At 41.4% G+C, this 26,061-nt stretch overlaps 1 protein-coding gene across 4 annotated transcripts in view; it reads left to right on the forward strand.

The window, feature by feature from the left end:
- The window catches only part of CERK (ceramide kinase), a 64,743-nt gene that overhangs the window by 26,224 nt on the left and 12,458 nt on the right, over positions 1–26,061 (forward strand). For all 4 annotated transcript variants that reach the window (XM_025215775.1, XM_025215774.1, XM_025215772.1 and 1 more), the window contains 6 exons: positions 1,786–1,849; positions 7,219–7,364; positions 17,796–17,870; positions 19,398–19,550; positions 20,035–20,140; positions 23,172–23,239. In XM_025215775.1, coding sequence (XP_025071560.1) covers positions 1,786–1,849; positions 7,219–7,364; positions 17,796–17,870; positions 19,398–19,550; positions 20,035–20,140; positions 23,172–23,239 — 612 coding nt within the window. The remainder of the gene's footprint in view (positions 1–1,785; positions 1,850–7,218; positions 7,365–17,795; positions 17,871–19,397; positions 19,551–20,034; positions 20,141–23,171; positions 23,240–26,061) is intronic.

Here is a 26,061-nt window from a genome sequence, read left to right on the forward strand (position 1 = left end):
GTGCTTGGTAGGGACTCTTCCCCCCCATTCCTTTTCCACCCCACACTGTCATGGGGCAGGGAGGGGCAGCTCTTGCAATGTTCCCCAGCCTGGCCTGGCCAGAGTGTGGAGAGAGGTTTTAATGGAGCCACAGGTGCCAGGGGTGGCCTCGGCCTTGTGGCCCAGCCTGACCTGGCCTCGCTCAGCCCCGGCTAAGGCGGCCACTTGGTGGGGCTGGGCTGTGGGGGCAGGGCCACCCTGGTGGGTGCAGCTCAATGATGGGGAGGTGAGCGCAGCCAGGCAGCTGCTTCCCCTGTCAGTGAGCGGAGCCTGGCATGTGCGGTTGGTGGCTGGCTGGGCAGTGTCTTATCTGGGTGTGGGGGCAGGGGAAGGAGGAGGGGGAAAAACTACCCCCCAGCATGGAACAGAGCCCCCCTCCCTGCCCTGTCACGGCGGGGGGGTTGGGGAAGAGTCCCTATCTAGGGGCCAGGCAGCATTGCATAGAGCCCTGCCTATCCACCACATAGTGGCAAGGGGGAGGAGCAAGGGGAAGACGAGAGGGGGTCTATATGTGAGGCTGCCTGGCCTGGTCCCAGCCCCAGAGGAGGACTCTTCCTCCTGCTCCTCCCCCCTCTCCCCCTCCCGGGGTGAGGAGGGGCTCTGTGCGGCACTACGCAGCCAGGGCGCAGAGAGTTGCTGTAACAGCTGCAGCTGCAGCGGGTGAAGAGGAGGGGAAGAGTCCCCCTTTGGGGCCTGGCAGGCTTGCATAAAGCCCCTCCCCACTCCCAGCCCTGGGAGGTGGAGAGGCGGGAGGAGGAGGAGTGCACCCTCCAGAGCCCCCCTTCCCCACCCTGGGGGGAGCAGGAAGAGGGAGAAGAGTTTCCCCCCTCAGTACAGAACAGAGCCCCCCTCCCTGCCCCACGGAACATCTGTCCTGGCATAGTGCCTTAAGGCGAAGGGAGCAGGGAAAGGGGGAAATTCCTCCCTTTGTCCCTTCTGGTCCCTTCTGCCCTGCAGCCAGGGTCTGCCAGCCCTAAGGGCCAGTGCTGCAGCCCCCTCCCCTCTGCTTCCCAGCTGACAGGAAGATCCTGGCTGCCGTGGGGGAGGAAGGGAAATAGGGGAGAATTAATCCCCTCCCTGCCCACTTTGCCTTAACAGTGCCATGATACCCGGTGTCTCACCACGTCCTCTCCCTGCTTTGGCTAGAGAGGGCAGAGCCAGCTCTGCTCTGAAGCAGAGCGGAGCCCTGCCCTGAGAGCATGCTGGGATGCTAGGGGAGTCTGATTTAATTTAAACCAGCAAGGGGTCTGGGACAGACATTGCATAAAGCGGTTTGAGCCAAATCGGTTAAGTCTGATACTACGTTCAACTAGGTTTATCTCAGACTGGTTTCTGCGCACTGAATGCCTGTTCTGTTACAGGTTTAAACCAGTTTCTGATCACTTAAACCGGTTTATGTGTAATGTCTGTCCCTAGCCTTTGTGTGTAAAGCAATTTAAATCACACCCTTTGTTTATCCTGATGATATAGTTACTAACATACTGGTTCACAATGCTAGCTTTTTTATTGATAGTTAAATTAACACTTACAAAAATTAGGTTTAATAATTTCCTTGTGTAGTACATGCATTTCTCAGTTCTTTCCTTGCTTTAAAATCCATTGAAGTTAATTACTTTGGTAATTAGAGACTTTGCAGTAGTCTTGTTTTGGTTGGCAGTTGTGTTCATTTCATTATTTTAAGTTTGTGGAATTGAGCTTAATATGAAGTCTTGAGTGAATAAATATCTGTTTTATCTTTCTCTATAGTAACTGAACATGCTAACCATGCTAAGGATAACTTATTTGAAGTTAATATATATAAATATGATGGGTAAGTGATTTTATTTATATAGTGTTTTTTCCCAAAATGTGTAATATAAGGTTTAATAACATTTTTCCCCTCTAGAATTCAAGTAATCTGCTCACTACTTTTGACTTTTAATGACATGATTGGAAAAGCAGGGTTTGTGAATTACTTGTAAACTTAGATTGAGAGAGTTTGTGAATTTTAGATTTCAAAAGCAATAATTAAAGTGCTAATTTAGTGTCTAACATTAATTTATTTATTTATTTTTGAACTTGAACTTCATATGCTCAGTCAATTTTACATATATTTGTTCATCCAACAATTGAACATACTGTTTGGCTCCTAATCTCCCCTAAACAAACTTCTTTAAACACTGGAGGCTTGGATACTTAAGTATTTTGCATCAAGAGTTTTCAGCTGACTTGGGTTACTGTGTAATATTTCATATTTGTATATTTCATTTTAAAAGCCAAACATTGAAAAAGTTTAGAAACTATCAAATTTATTTACCTAAAACCATGACAACTTTGAATTGAAAATTACACCCAGCAATTTTGATTCTATACAAGGAAAATTATAAATTTGTTATAATTTTCCGTGTGTGGAATCTAATTATTGGAGGGTTGTTTCATATTTGTGCTCCCCTCCCGCTCCTGCTGTAGGAGACTAGCAGTGGGGAAAGCATAGGCAACACACAGGGGGACACAGTGGAGCATGTGCCTGACCTGAAATTGGCCACTGCAAGCTTTTGCGGGCAGTTGCCACCTCCCACTATTGACGTAGCTGAGGGTGGTCCCCACCAACAGAGCAGGTGGCGGCTGAGGGCAGTCCCTGCTTGCTGCCCTGGTGCCCCCCCAGTTGCAGGAGGCACCAATTATTCATGGTGGGAAAGCAATGGTGGAGGGGGGAGGCAAGCAGCCTGACTCCTTTGTTTCCCCCTGCTCGATTCCTGACCTGCGCTGTCACCAGCTGTGGACCCTCCACAGATGCTGTTGACTCAATGGCTCCTGACTCCAGATAGCAGCAGCTAGAGTTGGAGCCAAGGCAGCCACCTGCCTCATTTGGGGCAGTAGCATAGGCATGCTTTTTTAGTGACAATGCACAGTAGATTATTTTACTGCTCATTAGCATAATATCATGGTTTTTTTATGTGATACTTTAATGCACAGCAAAATAGTCTACCATACACTAAAGCGCACATGAAGATGTGCCCATAATCTGTTAATTATAATATATAGTAGGAAATGCCAGTGTTGCAGTACTTTGGAAATGGATTTCTGGGTAGGAAACCTTTTCCAAGCAGAGAATATAAAGTTGGATGTGTGATATATATTGAGAGAGGAAATGAGGTGATTACAAATTGTGGCAGTAGAGAATTGTTTTCATCCTTAACTGTCCATCTGTAGACTTACACTTCTGTCTGGAGGGGAAAATTTTACCAAGAGTAGTAATATTGGCAGGATTCCTTTTTGAGACTTACTTAACTTTTCATATCAAACTAAAAAGTGGTGTTTTGAACTGGTCAGATTGTGAGGGTTTTAAATATTTTGCAAAAGCCTTAATTAATCCAGGACACAGGGTCTCAAGAGGCTATCAAAACAGGCTTGTCTACTATGAACTTAAGTAAACCTAGAAACGGTGAGAGTACAGGGAATCTAAATCTGGGTACAGGGAATGGAAGGACTTTGTTATATTCTCAAATGTTTGGCATTTAAAATTCTGAATCTAGAAAAGCTGAGTGTTCCAGGTCATTTAGAGTACGAAGCCTAAATATTGTAGGCATTCTTGAAAATCTCCCCTAAAAAATAACTGGCATACGACACCACTTTGCTTGACCAGAATTCCATTTACTGCATCTCTTGATGCATAAGGTTGAAGCTAGCTTTCAATTACTGTAGTTTAGCTACTTCAGCTCCAGCATATAGGCTTGAACTCACAGCTTCCTGTTTAGTAAGGTAGTTTTGGGTTCTAGTTTTTATGCCTGTGGAAAGGGAAGCTGTATTTAGCACACTATAAAATTCTTTCCTAATTCATGTGCAAAAATCCTTACTCCCAAGTTTTTCTCCATTGTGTTTTCAGAAAGAGTAGTAGTGACTAAAAGGTAGCTCCTAAGGAGGCTTGGAATCAACCCCTAGGCAAGCCAACCCCAAGATTTCCTACAGTCTTAATAAGAAAGGTTGCTTACAGACATTGGGGGGGGGGGGGGGGGGGGGGGGACAGCCCGACTCTACTTTCAGCTTGGCGCGCCCTTTCACTGAGCACAGCACATTCCCAAAAGAGCATCACATCAGTTTGACCCAGCTCACCCAATATCTGTATAGATCTCACACTTTACCAGGGCTTTTTGGCACTTTTATCTAATAGCTAATTTTATATAGGGTATTAGATAAAAGTGTCAAAAAGCCCTGCTGCAGCGTGCAATCTATACAGATGTTGGGCAAGCTGGGTCAAACTGATGTGCTTCCTCTTCTAGTAAAGCACTGTATTTTTCCTCCCCTTCCTTCCCCCTCCCCCCATCGTTGGCACCCAGAAAGTCTACAGAGGGATATCTGTCTCTGTAATTGCTAAATAGCTTTAAAACTTTCAAATGTGATACAGGACTACATTTTAAGTGAAACTTATTTGTTATAGCTCAGACCAAAGCCTGAACCATGTGCGTGTAGGGGGATAGTGTTTTTTCCTCAATGTCTTGCAGTAATTCAGTAAATACATAATATGTACCAGGGGTGTAGGTTGTAGCTGTGTTGGTCTAAGGACATAGGCAGACAAGGTTCCTTGGGTGAATTTGATATCTTTTGTTAGCCCAACCCAAATAGTTGGAAAATAGTTATTAAGCAAGCTTTCAAGTTCAAAAACCCTTCGTCAGGCTAAGGAAGTTTCAGCAGTTGGTATGTGCTCTTCCTGGATGGAATGAAAAATATGTACCATATTTTCTTGCATATAACACACCCCCAAATAGAATATGTACCTTATTTTTTGAGAGGTAGAATGAAGAAAATTTGTTTTCCAGTGTTATGATTGCAGAGAGCAGGGACAGAGCCCACTCTTCGCCTGATTCACTCTCTTTTTCTTGAATAACTAAAGCTAAAGGCTGGTCTTGATGGGTGGATATATGATTTTGAAAAGAGTTTGTGCTAAAGAGGGTGTGAAATAGAAAGACCAGGAGCAGCTAGAAGATGGCAGAATTGCTCTAAAGGAGGTTAGCTTGGCTGGCAGAACATCTAGACCATTAAAAAGGAGAGACAATAGATAACATCCGTAGAGTGAGGAACAATGATCCATTAAGTCAATTAAGTCCATCAGCTACCTGAACAGTAATACAACTGGAGCACTGTGAAGCAGGAATCGGAGTGAAAACTAGCTTTAAAGCAGTAAAACAGTGCATATCCAATCCTGATCTTGCCAAGTCGTATTATTCCCTCTGTCTGGGAAGCTCCCACTTATTTAGACTACATCTGTGGAGTGTCTTTGTTTTCTCTCCTTAGGTAGTTTCCAATAAGAGCATTTTTGAGAAGAAAGACTGGTAACTGAATGTTTAGTATTTGTTTTGAACTCCTGTCTCCCAGATTTGGAAAAACAAGGCTTGCAGGTTGGAGGCAGGATACAGGGTGCTTGAAGCTTTCCCCATAATCTTCCAGGTACATGCTTGAGGATGGTTATCTAAATGAACTGTATGAAATTCCTGTTTGTTCTTTCCACTACCCTTATTCCATAAGACCAGTATAGTCATATAATCCACCAAAGTAATACAGGAGTAACTTTCTCTTCACTGCCTGGCTCACTGAGGAGGTCCTCATCCATCATAATGCTGAAATGAACTATCAGTGCCTGTCAGCATACAATGATGTTTTATATCCATTACACAACATCCATTTGTTCCACCCACATGCCCACTACATATGTAGCTGCTATAGATCTTCATCTACTTCACAACTTTCCCTTTTGGAAAACCCTTCCCCTCTACCTGCGTCCTGTATTTGTCACATCTGTACTACTGAACAGCATTCTCCTTGACCTGCTGAAATATCTACAAAATGTACAGTGCCGTGAGATGCCAGTTCATGGAACATTTAAAAGTAGTAGCAACCCTAGTGAGGAAACTTCACTTAAAACTCAGTGCTTCCTACATTGGCTTTCTGACCAGTTTGAGTCAAAATAATACCGTTGAGATGAATTTCAGCTCTTAGATACCGTAACTGGCCGTGAGGATTAACCTTTTGGAAGAGAACATTTATGTAGTGCTGACTCTGTACCTGCTGTTGAAGAGCTGAGTAATTTTGGCTTTGATTCTAAACCCATTCCTTCCATCCACCATGTCAGGGATCAGATTTTAAATCAAAACAGGAATTACTTAAGCATTTAACTGGCAATAGAATATCTTTTAAGGGAGTTAGTGACGCATAATAAAGCTCAGCTTTAAGAATTTATCTCTTGCTTTTTAAAAACAAGCTGTTTGACCTATATATACAGCAAGCATTGTTTTGCTCTGTAGGACTGACCCCCTGTTTAGGAACAAAAGAGGTTTCTTATGGGATAAATGTTACTTGTCTACAGCATGACTCAGTTTCTCTGCTCTATTCCAAGAGTTGGATCAGGTTGCAAATGAAGCAGTACAATGATAATGACAGAATGTAAAATGTATGAATCAACAAATAACATGAAATATAGCGTAGCAGAACAATGGCTTGTGTATACTGAATGATAGAAAGAATTTTATTCTGATCTGCCCTGTACAGTGCCTATTCTCCATTCATGTCTGTTTTGTACAGATTGCCAAACATGCAAAAGTGGCATTATGCCTATGAAATAAATTCAAAAGAAATTAAAAAACAAAATCAAGGTTCAGCCACAATCGGAAGCCATAAGCAAGCATATGACTTTTTGCTTTGGAGGCCATTGTATGTAATATCTATATTAAATGATCACTGTCAACCTAAATATTACCATTCTGTCTGCAGCTACATGTTAATTTACAAGATTTTAAAAAGGTAAGTTTAAAAAGAGAAACTTATTTCTGGTTTGTTCGTATAGTACATTAGGCAATTCTGTGTACAGTCCTGTTTCAGTGTTTTGCTTGTATTGTTAGTTTCTACTGATGTTTGCCTGTGTTTTCATACCACCAGGGGACAGAAATACAACTTTAAAAAGAGGGGAATACAATTGAAAAGCTAGTTGAAAGAGACAGGGCCTGTTTGTTTCCTGAAAATGTAGCTTTTTGTTTTGTGTGTTTTAAATTGAGTATTTTGAGTTGACTGTGGCCACATTTATGACTAATAAAGGCTAAGGAAAACAAAAGTGACTTTCTCTGACAAGTTTATATGTGCTCTAAATAAAGCATTAAATGTGTTGTTTATTGATTGTTAGCATGCACTCTAATTTGTGTTTTCTGGCAGTATTGTTTGTGTTGGTGGGGACGGCATGTTCAGTGAAGTGATGCATGGTCTAATTGGAAGAATACAGAAGGATTCTGGCATAGATCAAAATAATCCCAAAACGCCGCTAGCCCAATGCAGTATAAGGATTGGCATAATCCCTGCTGGTAAGATTGCAAAAGGGTTAACTTTAAGTTTATTTTATTCCTTTATTAGCTTTTTGTAGCAAAGCCTACCTCTTAAACAGTATGAATAGTAATACTCTATGAAGATGCCCACAGAAGTTTAGTGTCACAGTATACCTAGTGTGACACTACATTCTTTTTTGCAAGTGGTTTTTATCAAGAGAAATCAACATTTAAGTATGCTAATGTTTTTGCTACTAGAGCACCTAGGAGGTGCTCTCTTGCTTTAATGTGCTGGCAAGCACCAAAACACTGCCAAATGAGAGAGATACAAACCCATACTAACACATCAATATATCTGGAAGCACCAGGGAATAAAGTCTGTTGATTAGAAGCACATCTACTAAATACTTTGTTCTGATGCGAAACTCCCTGTGACAAGGGTTGGCAATGTCTTCTAGTGACGGGGGAGGTGGGTGGCTTTAAGTTCAAGCCACTGCCACAACTCTCTACTACTCAGGTGCCGTGCTCATGGAAAAAGGTCCCTCTCTCCTCACTAGAGTCTATGCTGCTTGGCCACAGCAGGGCACAGGCAGAGCTCCCCTCTGACAGAGCCCCAGGGAGTTGACTGCAGTGTGGTATAGGGAGAGCCCCCAGTTTCCAAATGTGGAAGACATGGCTAAACAGCCATGGGTTGCTGACCCCCGCCACACAACATGAAGTGGAAAGGTAGTACTTTATTTGAATTCATCATTTGTAAACTCCATGCAAACAGTGAATTTGTGCAGTACTCACACCTCCTTTCTTGCAATTTCTATCACAGTCCAGACCACTGATGTATAAGTCTACAGGTTCCAGACACAAATGCACTTTGTCTTTGTTTTGTAGTTAAACACCCTCCGTTAACTCTCCTGTATGCCTTTAAAACACTAGTCAGTACTAGTTCCCTATTGCAGTCACCTTCTCGGGCCTTTTTGCCAGTGACTGGTATCGATCAGAATTATTCCCTTGGAGTTCAGTCCCTAAGTAACAAACTAGTTTCACCAACAAATGTTATCTGAAAGGGTTGCTTTCTGTGGTGCTTGAAGGTTAATGACCCAGAAGGCAAAAAAAGTAAAGATCCCAAAGGGTCCCCTCAAAAGAGTGATCTGATACTTTGGCTTTAGTACAGGAGTCAGTATTAGTAATGAGTAGGGATAGCATTAACATGGCAGGAGGTGGGAACAAATGTCCAGGGAAGGGACAAGACTGACTTGTTGGGCTGATCAGTTATGCAACAGAATTAAAGAATGGTTATAAGAGACAGATCACTTGGTGCCATTTAAAAGTAAAATCTCTGAAATTCTTATTTATTGTACATTGACAATACGTTTCTCAATTAGATGAATATATATATAGTTCCCCTTCCTTTCTTTTTTTGGTTAGGGAAACTTTCTATTGAATTGAATCAGGTATTTTTCTGCTTAAGTTTCCAGCTTTGAAAATGCTAATCTACCTAAACAAGGTATGGTTAACTGCCATTTAACACTACAGTTGTGCCTCTTTCAAAAGTGGAGGAAGTAAGACTTTAGAAAGAAGTTGATTAGCCCTTTACCTTCCTGATATAAATGGATTGATTTATCACCATTTTAGGTTAGTGTCTGTAAAAATATCTTGACTTACATCAAACAGTACTTAATGTCTTGGATCACTTCCTTGTGCTATATCCTTTATAGTCTGTTTGTCATAGATGAAAGAGCTGTTGCTTTCTTTGTTGTCTCCTGTATAGTCCAAGTGATCTGCTGTATGAATATATATTGCATACACTAGTCATGTATTACTTGTAAGGCTGTAATTCATGCTGATAATTGCATAACATAGTTTTAGAGATTTTTAATTTTGTCTCTGGATAGTGATTCTGGAAAAAATTTAATTAACATGTTTAAACCTAAGGGTTGTTTGTTTGTTTGTTTTAATATCTTCTGAAGAATATCCTAAAATGAACATACTTTCTTGCATACATTTGAGAAAGTGTGTGTTGGGTTTTTTAAGTGTAAAGTTACTTCTTAGCTTCTCCTTTCCTCCCCACCCCCAAAGCAAAGGAAGGAAATAGATGCAGACTATATCTACCTCCCTCATGTTTTAACTAATCAATTTGATGTACAAATCTTTCACCTCTCATTTTGAGGTGCTCCTGCATGCTGAAAGCCAGATGCCAGATACATCCTGTCAAACTTTTGGAAAGGTTGCTAGAATTCTCTACAGCCCTTGGTGAAGCCACTGACAGTGGTACTTTACCTGATTAGAGTTTCTGTAGCTCACCCACCAGGGAGCATAACATAGCTGTTAACTTCTTCGAAAGAAGCAAGGATTTTTGAAAGTCTTTAATTGGAACAACTGTATGGTTGGGAAAGATGTTATATGCTCTCCCAAGCTTTCTGACATGAACATCTCTCCCAATCATATGGTTGGTACAGTCAAAGATATCACCAAAAAGCCTTATTTTTCTCACATTTATGGACCAATATGGCTACAACACCACTCGGACTTCTCTGACATACAGACAATAATATTTACTTTCATACTGAACAGTTCTCCATTTGGTTACAACACATTTTCTGCCTCTTTATGTATCTTAGGGGCAGCTATGGAGAGACTGTTAGCTGTTTTTGGATTTTCAAATACTTTGTCTGGCATGATACAAGATTTAAGTTATGTATTGCAAATGCTTCAAATGAGAATTAACATACTGAAGTAATGTATGTTCCATCCTGTTTTGGGACAGAATGAAAACACTATTAAAAGGTACCAAATTTTGTCCAGGCTTCCCAGTGGGCACATCTACATGTGTGCATTTACTGCACAGTAACAAAAATGACTCCACAGTACAGGCGCACGTCTGCACATGCACGCCTGTACTGCACAGTAAATATGGTGACTTACACTGACTTGAGCATAAATTTGATACCTGCATCATGCAGGTATCAAGTTTACACCTGATTAGTTACTGCACAGTAATGCACATGTAGACTCCTTACTGCGCAGTTACACTGTGTATGTGTACTGATTTGGGACTAACTTGAGTCCTAAGTCATTCCACACAGTGTTAATGTGCTTTAACACCTGCACATGTAGACACTGGCCTATTTCCACTTCCTGCACAGTCAATTTAAGCCAGCATAACTGGGCGTGTCTACACGTGCATTTACTAATAATAGAAGTTGTCTCGGGGAATTCAGAATTGGCTTCAGTTGATGCTGAAATGATTTAGGACTAGAAAATATGAGTTGTAGAAGGAAACTATTTTAGCTGAAAATTTGTACTTAATTAACTCTGTTCTTATGGGAAGCTTTTCTCCCAAAAACTTCCTTTGCATGTTTGCACCATTTTTGTATTTATTATACCTGTCCATTACATGGCTAGTAAAAGGATCTTAGACATCAAATACTTTTAACCCACATGGCTTTTAAGGAAATTATGTTTTTAAACACCATTAAAAATCAAAACTGCTGTTTAAAATGTTAATCAGTAATATATTATGAACAGTGAACAATTTTATATAATTAGTGAATAAGCATATGTTGACATCTGACCACTTGCTCAATTGTTTTCACAACTAGCATATTTCTTTGATATGTCCTTTGGTTAAAAGATCACCAATTATACTTCATTATTTAAGGAATAAATCAATATACAAACTTTTGCATTTACTAGCATGAATAAAGCCTACTATTCAGACTGCTGCCCTGGCGGCTGAATTTCCATATTAATTAACTGCAGTTGTCCTACAAATCTGACCCCATGAATCAATATGTGCTTGTCTATCACAACACTCTAAGTCTAGTTCACTGTAAAATAGTAACAGCTTGACAAAAGGTTTTTACTTTGATCCATTCTTACTCCTCTGCAGTCTGTTTTGGACAATAAGATTACTTTCTCTTAAGTGTCATCCAGCAGGCTTGAAGAAAAACGAATGTGGTGTGATTTCCCCCTCCCCCCCAAAGTAGAGCTGTATCCAGAGAGCAGTAGTATTTTTCATAATTTTTAAGGCCAGATGGGAATCTCAGATAGTCTTGTCCAACTTTCTGTATATCATATGATATATGCCATTAAGTATCACCTACAAATTTCCATAAGTCTAAAAACTTTACACTAAAGTATTTCAGTCCTCAGGCTAAACTAATTGACTCAGGAAAAGAATAGGAGAGAGCAAAGTGCCACCACAGTCTATGGTACCTGCAATGACAGAAAGTTGCTCAGGGAAGACATGTTCATATGATTTTTGTGGTAGGTGGGTGATCCTTGCTTATCCTTGAGAAAAATGTACTTCCAATGAATCTGAGCATGGGGCAAGACTCATCCGCCACGCATCTAGAAAAGTGACTTGCTGTGTCACCTTAAAGCTTTAGTTCACATAGCTATCATCCTACCTTTTTGCTGTGACCAAGCTCAGATACTTAAAAGGAAGGCAAAAAAACAAACAAAACATCTAGCTATTTATTTTATTTCTTTTTTTTTTTAAACCTAATGCTTAAAGTCCTTCAGGATCCTGGCAGGTAACTGGCTGAGGTTAGATTTCTCTGACTTCAGCTTCTATCTTTTTGCTCTTTTTTAGCAAGATTAAAGGTCTTGGATATGGAAAAAAGAATTTTATGTACCTATATGCAGTAGCCAAGTGACCTCTTCTAGATAAGCTTCATAAGTTGAGCTCTTTGGGTCTGGTAGTAAAGCTTGCTTTTAAGCCCCTGGATCATTGTGTGATGTTCCTCTCAACTGTATTATTTCCATGCCCTGGAAATAAGGGCATCAGATCTGGTTGCTGTCTTTTCATTGTAGTAATACTATTACTGTAACAGTGGCAAGATCCCTTTCTTGTTTCTAGTGTAATTCCTTCTTCCATACTTCTCTCTTTCTTTTTGCCACAGCATTGGACTGAGGTAGTTTATAACTGTTCTTTGCTGCAGGAGGCAGAACAAAGGCTTCTAATTATAGCAGAGATGATTTAGATTAAGTATTGGAACTTCCTTACTATTAAAACAGTGTGGTAGTGGAATACAGGGCATGTTTACACATGCTTGGGGATTGAAGAGGGGGCATTTTCATTTGAGCAACTCCAAGAGCTTTAGTTAAAGCGCCCCCGCTACCATTTGGAAGCATGGGGATGCTGATGCATGAAACGTGGAGGCTGCTGGAGTGCACTAATTAGCATTCTCCAGCAGACTCAATTAACTGAGTCTGTTTTGACATGCTGTAATTACAGTGCATCAGAGCAGCCTCCCTGCATGTCTACAGGGAAGTTGTGGGTCTCCTTCATTGGAGGCTTTCAAGCAAAAAGCATTGGATACAGATAATTTAGGAAGAGCCTTCATGGAGGGACTTCGGTCAGATGGTCCTTTATATCCCTTCCAACCCTATAACCCTGTAGGGATCCCTGCTTCTCCTAAGCTACTGCTTACCAAAACAACTGGGTACAACCTACATTCTTGGTTCCACAATGGATTGCACCGCATTTGGCTGTATTAAAACACGGTGGGAATGTAACATTTGAGCTAGGCCATTCATATTACTCCTAACAGTAACATGTCCTCATACCTACTATCCTAGCAATATTCATCACCTGAAAACCAGTTAGCAGCAAAGATTTAATTATGTGGATTAAATAGCTTTGGACCAAGAGAAGATACCTAGGCAAACACCTTAAGAACAGCCTGGCTCTGTGGTTTCTCCTCATTAACTAGGTTTCTGAGATCTGTCAGTAAACCAGTTTAATCTAACACATGCCCTATTGATTTTTATTTTTAAACAAATGCCTTAAATTATGTAAAATTATGCTGTTGTGGTACAAACCTCAGTTTTCCAAGTCTTGTAGCTGGCTTCTACTAAATGTTCAACAGGGTGTGGAACTTTCTTCCAGTCTTTGGTAGGGAAGATAACAGGGACTATGCCATACAGAGAATGGCTTTTCTTGTTCAACAATGCTGTACTTCTAAAGTGAAAGGAACTGAAAAGAAAACACAAGCACTAGATTGAAGTCAATACATTTCTCCACCTATTTCTTATCATGTAAAGTGGGCATGCAAGTTGAGCATTCTGTGCATAACTGGTGTTTACAATCCAGGATGCTTGTGGTATATCTGAAAGTAGGCAGGTGGACTAAATGGGGGGCGGGGGATAGGAATTCTTCAAATTGCTAGAGTAAAGCTTGAAGGAACACCTAACATAGGTGTATTAGGTATAGTAAGAATGGCCTTAAGTATTTGGACACCTACTTTTAGATGCTCAGTCCCCTCAGTGTTAATCCAGAGCCACCTATTAGGCATGTAGGCTTCTTATGTAATGTCTGGTGAGGTAAGTGCCTAAGCACAGAATGGAATGTAAAAACCCCAGGATGCTGAGCAGGGAGCTGCCTAGAGCTGGCAGTAGGTCATGATGAGCATAGCGGCAGATCCTGAGTCCCTCCCTTTGGAGCCTAGATCTCCAGCTTGGGGTTGCATGGGAGGCACATCTGAACACTTGGGATCCCCAGCTCTGAAAATGGCACTTGCAAGCTTTCTGTACAAGAGTTGAGGATGGTAGAGTCTTAAAATATGACTGGATGAGGATATAGTGCTAATGGCACCTCCTTTTATAAGCTAGCCTAGTAATTACAGCACTTGGTCAAGAAGTGGGAGACTCTGAAATTCAAACCCGTCTCTGAGAAGATTGCCTAATCAGCAGACTTTACACCAGTGATTCTTAACTGCAGTACAACAAGATCTGTTAAAGGGTGTCATGGGTGCTACACAATATTAGCACTCTTAGGTGTGCAAATACCAATACAACTCACAAAATAAATCCAGAGATTTCAGATGGGAATCAAAACTGTCAAAAACATTCTGACCTATTGTGCTTCTTGTGAGCTCTTCGCAACAAAAGAATTGCTCTTACTACTTTTCCATAGTCAAAAAACAAAAGCTAAGAGCTGGCATTATCCAGCGGGTGCCTCGAATCCAGGAAGGTTCAAAACCACTTCTCTAGGTTGTTGTGGGTAGTTTCCAACTTTCCTGTGGACACCAAGAAGCCAAGAGTTCAAAATTAATTGTGTCAGAAGGACAGTGACTAACCTGAGAGGTGGAAGTTCTCAGTTCTGGTGAGTTAGTCCAGTCCTGCAAGACAAACTCCCAGATAAATTTCCTAACCAGTAGACTACAGAGTCATTCTCTCACTTGCTTTTTATCTCAGCAGATCTTGTATTCTTTGTTGGACAACGGCATTGCTACAACAGGAAGGGATGGAAAGTGCTGCCATCCAACCTAGTTAGTAGCTTAATGATTGGAGCATGCCCTTAGAAGATATGGATTTTAATTCCTCAGAGCACAGAAGGAAACTGAATTTGAGTCTCCCATGTCTTGGGCAAGTGCTTTAGTCACTAGACCATTATATAAATGGACGCCACAACCATCTTGTCCTCTGTGTGCATTTTGAAAGAAATTTTAGTTATCCATGCATTTTGTGTGATTCCTTATCCTGAATAAATGCCTTAGAGAATGCCTACCACATCAAATCCATCAGGGGACCTCGAGCAGAGGAAAGGGTATTTCTTTGGGATTACAGTCAAGCTTGTACTTCAGTAGAGACAAAACGCTGTTGAGTCCCGTTCAAACTGAGATGCTCTTATACATGTGAAAAAACAGAACTTTCAGGTGGGAAGCAAATAATGTATTCATGAACTCAGGATTTCAGTCAGCTTCAGGGTTTGGTGGGAAGTGAGTTTCATAGATTCATAGATTCATAGATGTTAGGGTCGGAAGGGACCTCAATAGGTCATTGAGTCCGACCCACTGCATAGGCAGGAAAGAGTGCTGGGTTCAGATGACCCCAGCTAGATGCCTTGTGAAGAAGTTCTTCCTAATGTCCAGTCTAAATCTGCTCTCTGCTAGCTTGTGGCCATTATTTCTTGTAACCCCCGGGGGCACCTTGGTGAATAAAACCTCACCAATTCCCTTCTGTGTCCCCATGATGAACTTATAGGCAGCCACAAGGTCGCCTCTCAACCTTCTGTTGCGGAGGCTGAAAAGGTCCAGGTTCTTTAGTCTCTCCTCGTAGGGCTTGGCCTGCAAGCCCTTAACCATACGCGTGGCCCTTCTCTGGACCCTCTCCAGGTTATCCACATCCCTCTTGAAATGCAGCGTCCAGAATTGCACGCAGTACTCCAACTGCGGTCTGACCAGTGCCCAATAGAGGGGAAGGATCACCTCTTTGGATCTATTCGTCATGCATCTGCTGATGCACGATAAAGTGCCATTAGCTTTTCTGATGGCTTCGTCTCACTGCCGACTCATGTTCATCTTGGAGTCCACTAGGACTCCAAGATCCTTTTCCACTTCCGTGCCACCCAGCAAGTCATTCCCTAGGCTGTAGGTGTGCTGGACATTTTTCCTCCCTAGGTGCAGCACTTTGCATTTCTCGTTGTTGAATTGCATTCTGTTGTTTTCTGCCCACTTGTCCAACCTGTCCAGGTCTGCTTGCAGCTGTTCCCTGCCCTCTGGCACGTCCACTTCTCCCCACAGTTTTGTGTCATCCGCAAACTTGGACAGAGTACACTTCACTCCCTCGTCCAAGTCGCTGAAGTTGGGGATTTTCAAAACTGCAGTTTTGGATTTAAGCACCTGAAGCAGGACTTTTTGGATCTCACTGTGTTCCTGGCAATTTCCTCATTAATTTTCTCATTAATGGAGTTAATTAGTATATGAGAAGTACCAGTGCCTTCTGAATCACTGTTTTGCTCTAGATATTTTCCTGCTCAAATTAAAAGCATAAAATCTATAGGCAGAAAATCAAAATATATATTTTTAATAATCTAATCTGGGGTGTTGATTCATAGTTATGGTTATAAATTAATCCTGCAATCCATTTGAAGCACTAGATCTAATATCCATTTCATTTAATGGATCTTTTCTATTATTTTACAGTTGTATCTTTTAATTCTAAACGTACTTGTTTGGGTTTGTTAAATAACCATATGTTACACACAAAGGTATGCTAAATTGCTGAAAATTTAAGGGATGCTGTTATGTTGCTTTTTTCAATTAGATCTTTGTTTGCTGTATTACAGCTCAACCCTTAGGTGATTGAAATTGAAAAAAAAAATCAAATGTATACATTTTATATTACATTAATTGGAAGACTGAAAATAAACTAGAGTCATTTTCTGTCTTGCACTTACTCTTCTATTCAGTTCTACTTTCATCTTTGTATGTTAGCATGATACTAGAATTCCCCTCTTTTTCAAGCTCCTGTAGAGAGGTATGTGGAATAAAAATAATTTTCTCTGATCTGTATAGAGCAAAATTTTGTTCTTAACAGTTCTATTTTGGAATGTTAAATATATCTAAAACTGCTCTTCCAAGCAAAGATATTTTCCTAATAAATAAAGCTACATCTTTTTAATATTCCAGCATATCTGCTAAATTGATACCACTGTGATTTTAGTGTTTCACTTTGTTGCAGACATTTTTACAATGCAGATGCAGAGTTATTGACTAGTTAAACTGTCTGTAAGGAAGTAATTTTACATTGTCATAACAGTTGGTGCAAAAGAAAAGGCATTTTTATTCAGAGAAAAGATTAATAAGACCAAAGGAATGTTCTAGACAGAACTGATTGATCATGTGAGTACAAGTATAAGTAACCCAAATATGTTAGCTTTATTGCACGTTTTATGTAAATAACTGTCTGCTTGCTCCTCAAACAAAAATAAGGAATTTAAGCAAAGCTGACTGCAATGAATAATTATAGTTAATGTATTTGTGACTGACTAAGCAATACCTCTGTGCATCCTTCAAGATTGCCTGCCAGTGAATGAGTCACCATTTCCCCCATCTGTATCTATAGAGTAGGAAAGCCTGTGGTGCAATCTTGAAATTTTTTCTTTGAGGAAAGATCTGACTACACTTCCCCAGTTCCTGCTTGCAACATTGTATAAAATGCAAGTGCTTAGACTTTGTGCAGGGGGGGTAAAGTTTATTGTCAGACAAAATTAGTGTTCTGATTTTAAGCATCCTAATTAAATGTTCATATCCTAGTGTTGTTTGGTTCTACTCTGTCCAGGGGTATCAAACTCATCTGGCCCTTCAGGCTGGATCCAGCATACTGAGCCAGTCTGGTGCAGGAGCTGCCTGCAGTGCAGGCCCCAACTGTGTGTGGAACGTGGGGCTGAAGGTGGCATGCACGCTGCATGTAGCGAATGGGGCCAGACTGGGACACATACCATGTGTGGCTCATGGTATCAGGACCAGAGCCAGCATGTGCTTCATGTGGCACTTAGGGCCAATCCAAGACCCACCGGCAGCACAGTGGACTGGATTATAGGGCCCTGCTCTGACATCATTGTATTTGTCCATGGTAAACAAGGGAATAAAATTAAGTGATAAGATATAGCATTTTTATCTGCACCATTAAAAGGACTATTTCATTATTAAAAGATGGAAAATGAAAAACGTATTCATTTTACAGGTTCCACAGATTGTATATGCTATGCGACAGTGGGCATCATTGATCCAGAAACATCAGCATTACATATTATTGTAGGTAGGTATTTGCCTCACATTTCACTACCTTGCTATCGAGTTCATCAGAATATTCAGAGGGTAATGGAAGTAGCCATTACCCAAGGCTACTTCCTTCCTACTTTAGCTGCATAGAGTCTATGGTAAGATCCATGCTGACTGCAATGTCTTGAAGAACTGCAGATGTGGTAGGGCAAGTAACTGTTTCCTCTGTTGTATTTCAGAAATGATTTATGACTTGAAGAGTACAGTGTAATGTTTAAATATAAAGGACTGAATTTTACAGGCTATGTTAATGTTAGTATTTTCTGCTTTTTTGAGTGCTGAAACATTGGAATTCTAAGATTTTGTCCTGCCGTATGTTGACATTAATGGTGCTGTTCATTGTGTGTAAAGCGAAGTGGACATCTTTGAAGGATCAGGAACCTAATGTGCTCTCAACATACTATAATATTTTGTCTAAATTAGTACATCTATATATTTTGTCTAAAACAGTAAATGAATTGATAAATTAATTACAAAATAAACAAATTACTAAATACATTTTCTCAGGAGACAGACCTGACAAAGAATGTCTGCCATTGAACACTTATTTAGCTTTATCACTACTACAGAGTTGGTCCAGTAAAATATATCACCTTGCCTCTCACATAATTTATGGACCACCATGGCTACAAAATCGCTTACATTACCATCAAATTATGTATACATTTATATTTAAGACTGACATGATACAATATAAATATTAAATATAAATCAAAATAATTTGAACAGCTTACAAAATGGTAGGGTTCAACAAGATGCTGAGTTTGTAAAGATATGGCTTTGGTCTGCTTTCATGTGACCAATTTATTACTGTGTTTTCCATTGCCCCATTGTTCTTATTTTGTCTTCTTTTTCTTTTTCAAAAATATATGACAGGACTGTCCAATTTCAAAGCAGCTGGGGGCAACATGAGACGCTGGTTGTGGGCCACACACTGAGGGTTGCATGTCACAGAGGGTGCACGCTATACGTGCTCCTGGTACCCCTGCCATGTGCAGCCCTTTTGCTGTATGAGCCATGCAACCCATCCTCTCCACCACTGCCCTGCTACTGTGGGAGCCTCCCCACCTCTGTGGCAAGTCCTTTATCCCCATCTCCCTACAACTGCTATGCAGGAAACCCTCCTCTCCAAACCCACACTGTCATTGCTGCCTGGGCAGCGAGCTTATGGCACCACCTCCAACTATGCTGCACTGTCCTGAAGACCCTGGCTACTGCTGCAGAAACAGGAGCTGTGGCAGCTGGGCAGGAGCCCACAGGCCAAATACTAATCGCTCACAGGCCAAATGCAGCTCACATGTCTGCTAGTCGAACAGCCTTGATATATGGATTAGTTAGGCTTCAAAAATGTTTCTCTTGTTTTATGTATTATAAGGTTCTCCTGTTTTATGTATTATAAGGTTGCTATCAGAAAACAAAATGTCTGCTGTGTAAAATTAATATTAAGTTTGCAGTTGGAAACAGTGTAAACTTTGGTAAAACTTGGAATTTCTGTTCCTAATAGGTGACTGTCAGCCTTTGGATGTCTCCTCTATACATCACAACAACACATTTCTGAAATACTCGGTATCACTGTTGGGTTATGGTTTTTATGGAGATATATTAAAAGACAGCGAAAAGAAGCGGTGGATGGGTCCAATGAGATATGACTTTTCAGGTAACTTGTGCAATTGCTATATCATCTTTTAGAAAATCTGAAGATTATAGATTACCTAAGCATACTTCCTTGAAGCTTTTCAAAAGTTACAGTCTGTACATTTCCTATGGTAGCACCAAACACTTTGGATTTCTTAAAGATAATCTTGTCTCTTGTGAAACTTGATAATGGCGGAGGGGTGGCTTTAACACCTCTCCATTCAGGCCAGCTGAAATACGTGAGTTCTCTATCTAAATCCTGTAGCTGGCTTTAAGACCCTCCACTTAGGTTTTTATTATTCAAGTAAAGACACACAAGACAAGTGAAGGGGAAACATATTTTACCCCTCACCTAGTCTAAAAGATACAGAATAGCAAACAGCTGTGGAGAGAGGAGAATAATTATTCTCTTGGAATTCCAAAAGAAGGAAACAGAGAAGCAACAAAGGGTTGGATGCAAGCTTCAAATCACTAAAAGCTATTGAATGCTTTTTTTTTTTTTTAAGGTTTCAAGACGTTTCTCTCTCATCAATACTATGAGGGAACAGTTTCTTTTCAACCAGCAAAAGGTACAGTGGGATCTCCAAGAGATAAAGAAAGCTGTAGAACAGGGTAAGCTCATATTTATCTGTGGATACGTGACACAGTTTGCAAGGGCTCAGAAATGAAAGTTACTGAACTTTGATAAAGTAATCATTTTCATTTTCTGCATGACTTAACAAATAAAAGGGACACACAATACAATATTTAGTTTTGTAAAAGAGCAATTTTGTTTTTTCAACATCTAAAACATGCTCAAGAAGAGATGAGGTTTGTAAAAGAAGTGAAGTTCACTGGTTATCAAATAAAATACTTGATTTTACTAGGTCAGTAGATGGAAAAAAATATACGAAACAACCCCAGAACTGGCTTGCTAGTGTCTTTTATTATTACATGCATTACAAAAATGTAACTATTGACAGTCTGACACATTGTATTCCACCTTATTAAATGAAAAAAAATAAAAAAACATAGTGCTCAATTACAGTGAGATGCTCAAGGGAACATGTTATGTAACCACTAACAAATGGCAGGTTCAAAAGTCTGATGGCTTTAACCAAGGAAATAATTGTATTTGTTAGACATTTTTAGCCAAACAAGATTTTTTTTAAAGAAGCAGCTTTTCTTAACTGTTTTGTTTTAATCTGGTAACATTAGTCATCTTGTCAGCAGAGAGAGAGTGACATATTTTCACCATAACTAATTATTCCTGTAGCTTGTAGACTTTAGATTTTTCCATGTTTTTTTCCTTTCCTGCTTTGAGATGATAGATGTCCTTAGCCAATTGCAGCCTGCATTTATAGTCTAAGGGTGCCCGTAGATGTGGGGGACACCTGCTCCGATGCACTGTATTTACAGTAAAAGCTGCATTATCTGGTACCTTACAAACCAGCATGCTCTATTAAACAGCATGCTGCCTTGTTAGGTAAAAGCGAAACCGGAAGTGCCCACCATGGCACTTCCGGTTTCACCGAGCCCCCACAGCCTGGGGCAAACCAGCCTGCACTATCAAGCTCCCACGGCCTGGGGCATAGCAGCCTGTGCGGGACCCCCTCCCAGTCCCCCAGCACACTGACACAGCGGGAGGGGCTGCGACACGGCAGGAGGGGCAGCGGTGCACCTGACGCGGCAGAAGAGGCAGTGACTCGAGCAGGCAAAGACGCCTGTTCAGGCCTCTCAGATAACTAGCATATTTGGTTATCCAGCACCCCTCATTCCCCATGGGTGCCGGATAACAAAGCTTTTGCTGTACAGTGTGTTGGAGCAGAGTCAATTAATTAAGCCTGCTGGAGCATGCTAATTAGCACACCCCAGCAGCCTTGGCATCTGATGTATTCAGCGTCCATGCACTTCAGAATGGCAGCAGGGGCACTTTAACTAAAGCTTATTTGATGAGCATTAGTTTAAAGTGCCCCAGCCACCATTTTGAAGCACAGGATGCTGAATACATGAGATACTGTGGGTGCTTTAATTGGAGCAGCTTCTGAGAGCCACTCTTAATTGAAGACACCTTCCCCCCTCTTTCTCCCCCCACTCCTCCCACCCAAGCACTTGTGAAGATACCCTAAGGTTCCAGGACTGCAAAGTCTTGAGTATGAAAATAATGTTACTCCTGTGTGTGTTTCTGTTTATAGGAGTTCAGCATCTTTTCAAGTATTACAAGACGACTTTGGAGGCCAGCAGATTGATTTTTGATTAAGTCTTTACAGGGTTAGGACCTAAATTCTATATTCTGCTCCCACTGAAATAAATAACAAAACACACACTATATATAATTAGTAGCAGATTGGGCCTGTAATACAATCACTGATGTCATTTTATTTATTTGCTGATTTAATTTTGTCCACTAACTTTTCTAATAATTGGGCTCCAACATTGTTCTGTCTCTGTCAATGAGCATACAGTTAAATAATGAGTGTGACTGACCATGCTGTTTAGCACTAATGCTCCTAATTATATTATATGATAAATCATTCTTGTTTATTGTGGCTCTGTCCATTTCTAGCAGCTGATCTCTGTATTGGTTTATAAATCTGGTTTTGAGGTAACAGACTTGGATCTTTTAAACTTAGCTAGTAGAGTGTTATGAAATCAGTTATAACAATTAAACAACCTTGTAAAAGTTAAATGATAGTTTCCAACTAACAGACACAAATGAAAAGTTTTCTGACATGAAGTTCAAACTCTTCCTGCCTCCTGGCACTACTGCTAATTTGGCTTTCCCAACAGAATGAGTATTAGCCAGGTTTTTGCAGTTAGTGTCAGAGGGACAGATCCTGATTCTTCACAGAATTGTTATAAAATAAAGGAGGTTCCATATGAGTGCATATTTCCATCAGGGTGAATCCAGCTGAAGGAATGGGACAATGATATGCTTAGTTCTGGGGGTTGGGGGAATACATGCATGTTTGCAGCCCTGTTATGTTGTCTGAACTCTAGAAATCTAGGTATTCATTACAGATCTCATGGAATGACTTCAGTTTGTGCTCCCTAGGCAAAAACAAACAATTTCAATGTCATTTTTTGGTAGTTTAATTGAGTAAAATAAACTAGTGCACTGATTCTCAACCAGAATGCTAGAGCACCCTGGGATGCCTTGAGATCCTTTCAAAGGTGTAAAAGGGTGCCACACTGTGTTAGCACTGTTAAGCTTATAAGTATGATTCACAAGATAAACCTAGAGATTTCAAATAGAAACCCACAGTTGTGAAATTTCTGAGTTCTTTACAACAGAAAATCTGTTCTGTTATTTTGCAGTAGTCAAAAAAGACTGAAAATGAAGAACTAGTATTTTCTGAAGGGTGCCTCAAGTCTCAAAGGGCTGACAACCTGTGTATGTGTGCACATGTGCTACTGAAAACCACTGCCTTAGAGAGTGTGTGTGTCCCTTTTATGAGCCAGCTGTTTCTTGCACAGATCTGTTTAGTGTAAACTGAAGATACAAACTTTATTGCAACACTTGTCAGATCTTAATGATTAGCATCTGTTCTCTCAGCCAAAAGGAATTATGATTGTTGGCTTGGGGTAAATCTCACATTTTCTAAATATGTAATAAATAATTTACTAGTTAGAAAAACATACAAACATTTTTTTCATCTTTTAGGTGCCACATTTGCAGACAAACTAAACAACTAGAAGAGCAACAGAAGAACTATGGATTTGAACATAAAGGTAATGTATATGAAAGTTTTAAATAATGTACAGACAAGGTTCTTTGGGCAGAAGGGTGTTTGTACCCAAAAGCTTGCAACGAAAAACATTTCCAACTACAGCTACTCTTAACTTAATGTTGTGGTTAGCTTCTTGATAAATGCGACTTTAAGCGAAACATTGTAGAGCAAATCCAGTTACATCACAGTAGTTACCTACTAGCCGGCAGTGGCCAAGCAACGTTATAACTGAACATTGCATGACTTTAAACGACTATGTTCTCTAATAGATCAGTGACATAATAATGAAACAACGTTAACTGGGACAACATTAAGTGAGGAGTACCTGTATTTAGTTGGTCTAATAAAAGATATCACCCAAAAAGTTGGTCTAATAAAAGATATTTAGCCAAAGAACCTTGCCTATGTCCTTAGACCAGGAGTGGGCAATCATTTTGGGTGGAGGGCCACTGAACAAGTTTTAGCGAGCTGTTAAGGGGTGCATGGGTAGCGCTGCCCCTTGATAGGTGCCCCACTCCCTTGTCGCCATCTTGGGACTGGAAGTCCCACCCCTAACCCCTGACCTTTGCCACCAGAAATCCCTCCCCTTGTCCCCTCCCTCCCTCCCCCTCAGAAATACTCCTTTTGGGAGGGGAGGGGGTTGCCATCTTAGAACCAGGAAAAAAACCAAATCCTACACTAAAAGTCTAACACCTACTGTAACATATTTTAATTTTATTACAAAAAATATTTTTGTCCTGATTCGTGTTTGCATACTGTATACAGAGGTGATTGCATAATAACTCAAAATAAATTCTTAGTCTTGTATATTGTCGGGGGGTGTATGGTGGGGTGTGGGGGTATGTGTATATGTATGATGGAGTGTGGGTGTGTATGGTGGTGTGTGTGTGGTGGGGTATGGCTGTGTGTGGTGGAGCTAGTGTGAGTGTGTGAATGGTGGGGTGCCGGGTTTCTGCATGATAGGGTGTGGGGGGATGTAAGGAGTGTGGCTGACTGTATGTAGCAGTGGCATAGGATATGTTGGGGGTGTATATGTGGTGGGTTGTGGGGGCAGAGTGTGGGTGTGGGGTTTGTGGGGTGTGAGGGAAGGTGGGGTGGGTGTGGGGACCCCCCCTGAACTCCCATAATGCAGCAGCAGCAGGCAGGGCACTCAGGACACAGGCACCCAGCAGAGCACAGCTCTGGTCAGGACTGCACATCGCAGCAAGGGGTACAGCCTCACCCAGCCTGTCTGTATCGCCAGCACTCCCTGCCACTTACACACAACCCCTGCACTCCCTGGGCACAGGAGGGAAGCCCTGCACACAGGAGCTGGCTGCCTTCCCCACTGGGGCTGCACTGAACCACCCCTGGGGAGCAGGGAAGGCAGCCGCCTCCAGCACACAGGGCTTCCTTCCCTTGCCCAGGGAGTGCAGAGGCTGCACGCGAGTGGCAGGGAGCACCAGAGATACAGACAGCCCAGTGGGGGCGGGGCTGTGCCCCTCGCTGCAATGTGCAGTGTTGGCCGGAGCCACGTTTCGCTGGGCGCCTGCATTCTGAGCACCCCGCCTGCTGCTGCTGCTGCTGCTGTCCCTGCCTGCTGGGGCTGCGCACCATGGGGACAGTGTGAGAGGGAATTTGGGGGATCCCCACACACCCCCACCCTCCCTCACACCCACACACTGCCCAGCCGAGCTCTGTGCTGCCACTGCCCCCTGGGCAGGCACTTCGCACTGCCACCAGCCCCATGCTCTGCACCACCACCCAGCTGCAGCTCAGCCCCCACCACTTTCCTACCTGCTGCCCGGAGCCAGCAGGAGAACAGAGCAGGTCCCTGGGGGCTACAGCAGCAGCAGCTGCACACAGAAGCTGCGTGCTGGCCAGGTTGTGCCCTTCCTCCTACAAGGGTCAGAGAAAGGCAATAGGGTATATTTGGGGCTGTGTGTACAGTGGGCGCATTGCTCCCATCCTCCTGGACGGAAAGTCTGGGCAGGGTGCAGTTTGTTGAGGGGTTCCACGGCCCGGATGAAAGTGTTGGCGGGCTGAATTTTGCCCACCCATGCCTTAGACCAACACCACTACAACCAACACCCCTTAAATAATGTACAGTACTCCAGAAAATAATTATCATAAAAAGCTATATAATTTTTATAAATTATTTTAAACCAGTGGAGAATTCAGTGTTTGTTCAAGCTGAGCTGTTTTTTACAGAAAAGCCATAAGAAATTAACTCCCTGGTGTACTAATACTTCAGATAGTTGAATAGATCAGGTTTCTGAAGGGTGCATATTTTGTATTTCAGCTAAATCTTAGATCTTTCAGGTCAGGTACAGACAGTAAACTTTTACCGGTATAAGTGATCAGAAACTGGTCTATATCCATAACAGAACAGAAGTCCAGCTTACAAAATGGGTCTATAAACATAACAGAACAAAAGTTGAGCACATACAGACTGGTTTAAAAGTGACGGAATCCAATCTAAGATTTGCCCCCCCCCACCCAATCAAAGGACGAATGTATGTTCTGTTCACTACAGATCTAAACTACGCCATTTACCAAAAATCACGTAACTTAGATTGATTCTGCCTTGGGCCTTTTGAATGTCTGTACCTAGCCTCAGAATTAAGATCACAAAACAAGACTTAACTATTGCTAGCAGGAATCTGAATTGCCTCCTAGTTTTTACTTTATTAGCATTACAATGCATGCTGAACAAAGGCATGCATTTGTTTTTTAAATGTAAGTATTATTTTGTGAGCGTACACTGTTAGCAACCCATTTAAAATCTTTGTCATTGACAGCTACTGGTATCCAGTATAGTATACATACGATGTTTTTCATTCC

Source organism: Alligator sinensis, unplaced genomic scaffold, assembly GCF_000455745.1.
Source record: "Alligator sinensis unplaced genomic scaffold, ASM45574v1 scaffold1049_1, whole genome shotgun sequence".
NCBI classification, from domain to species: domain Eukaryota; kingdom Metazoa; phylum Chordata; order Crocodylia; family Alligatoridae; genus Alligator; species Alligator sinensis.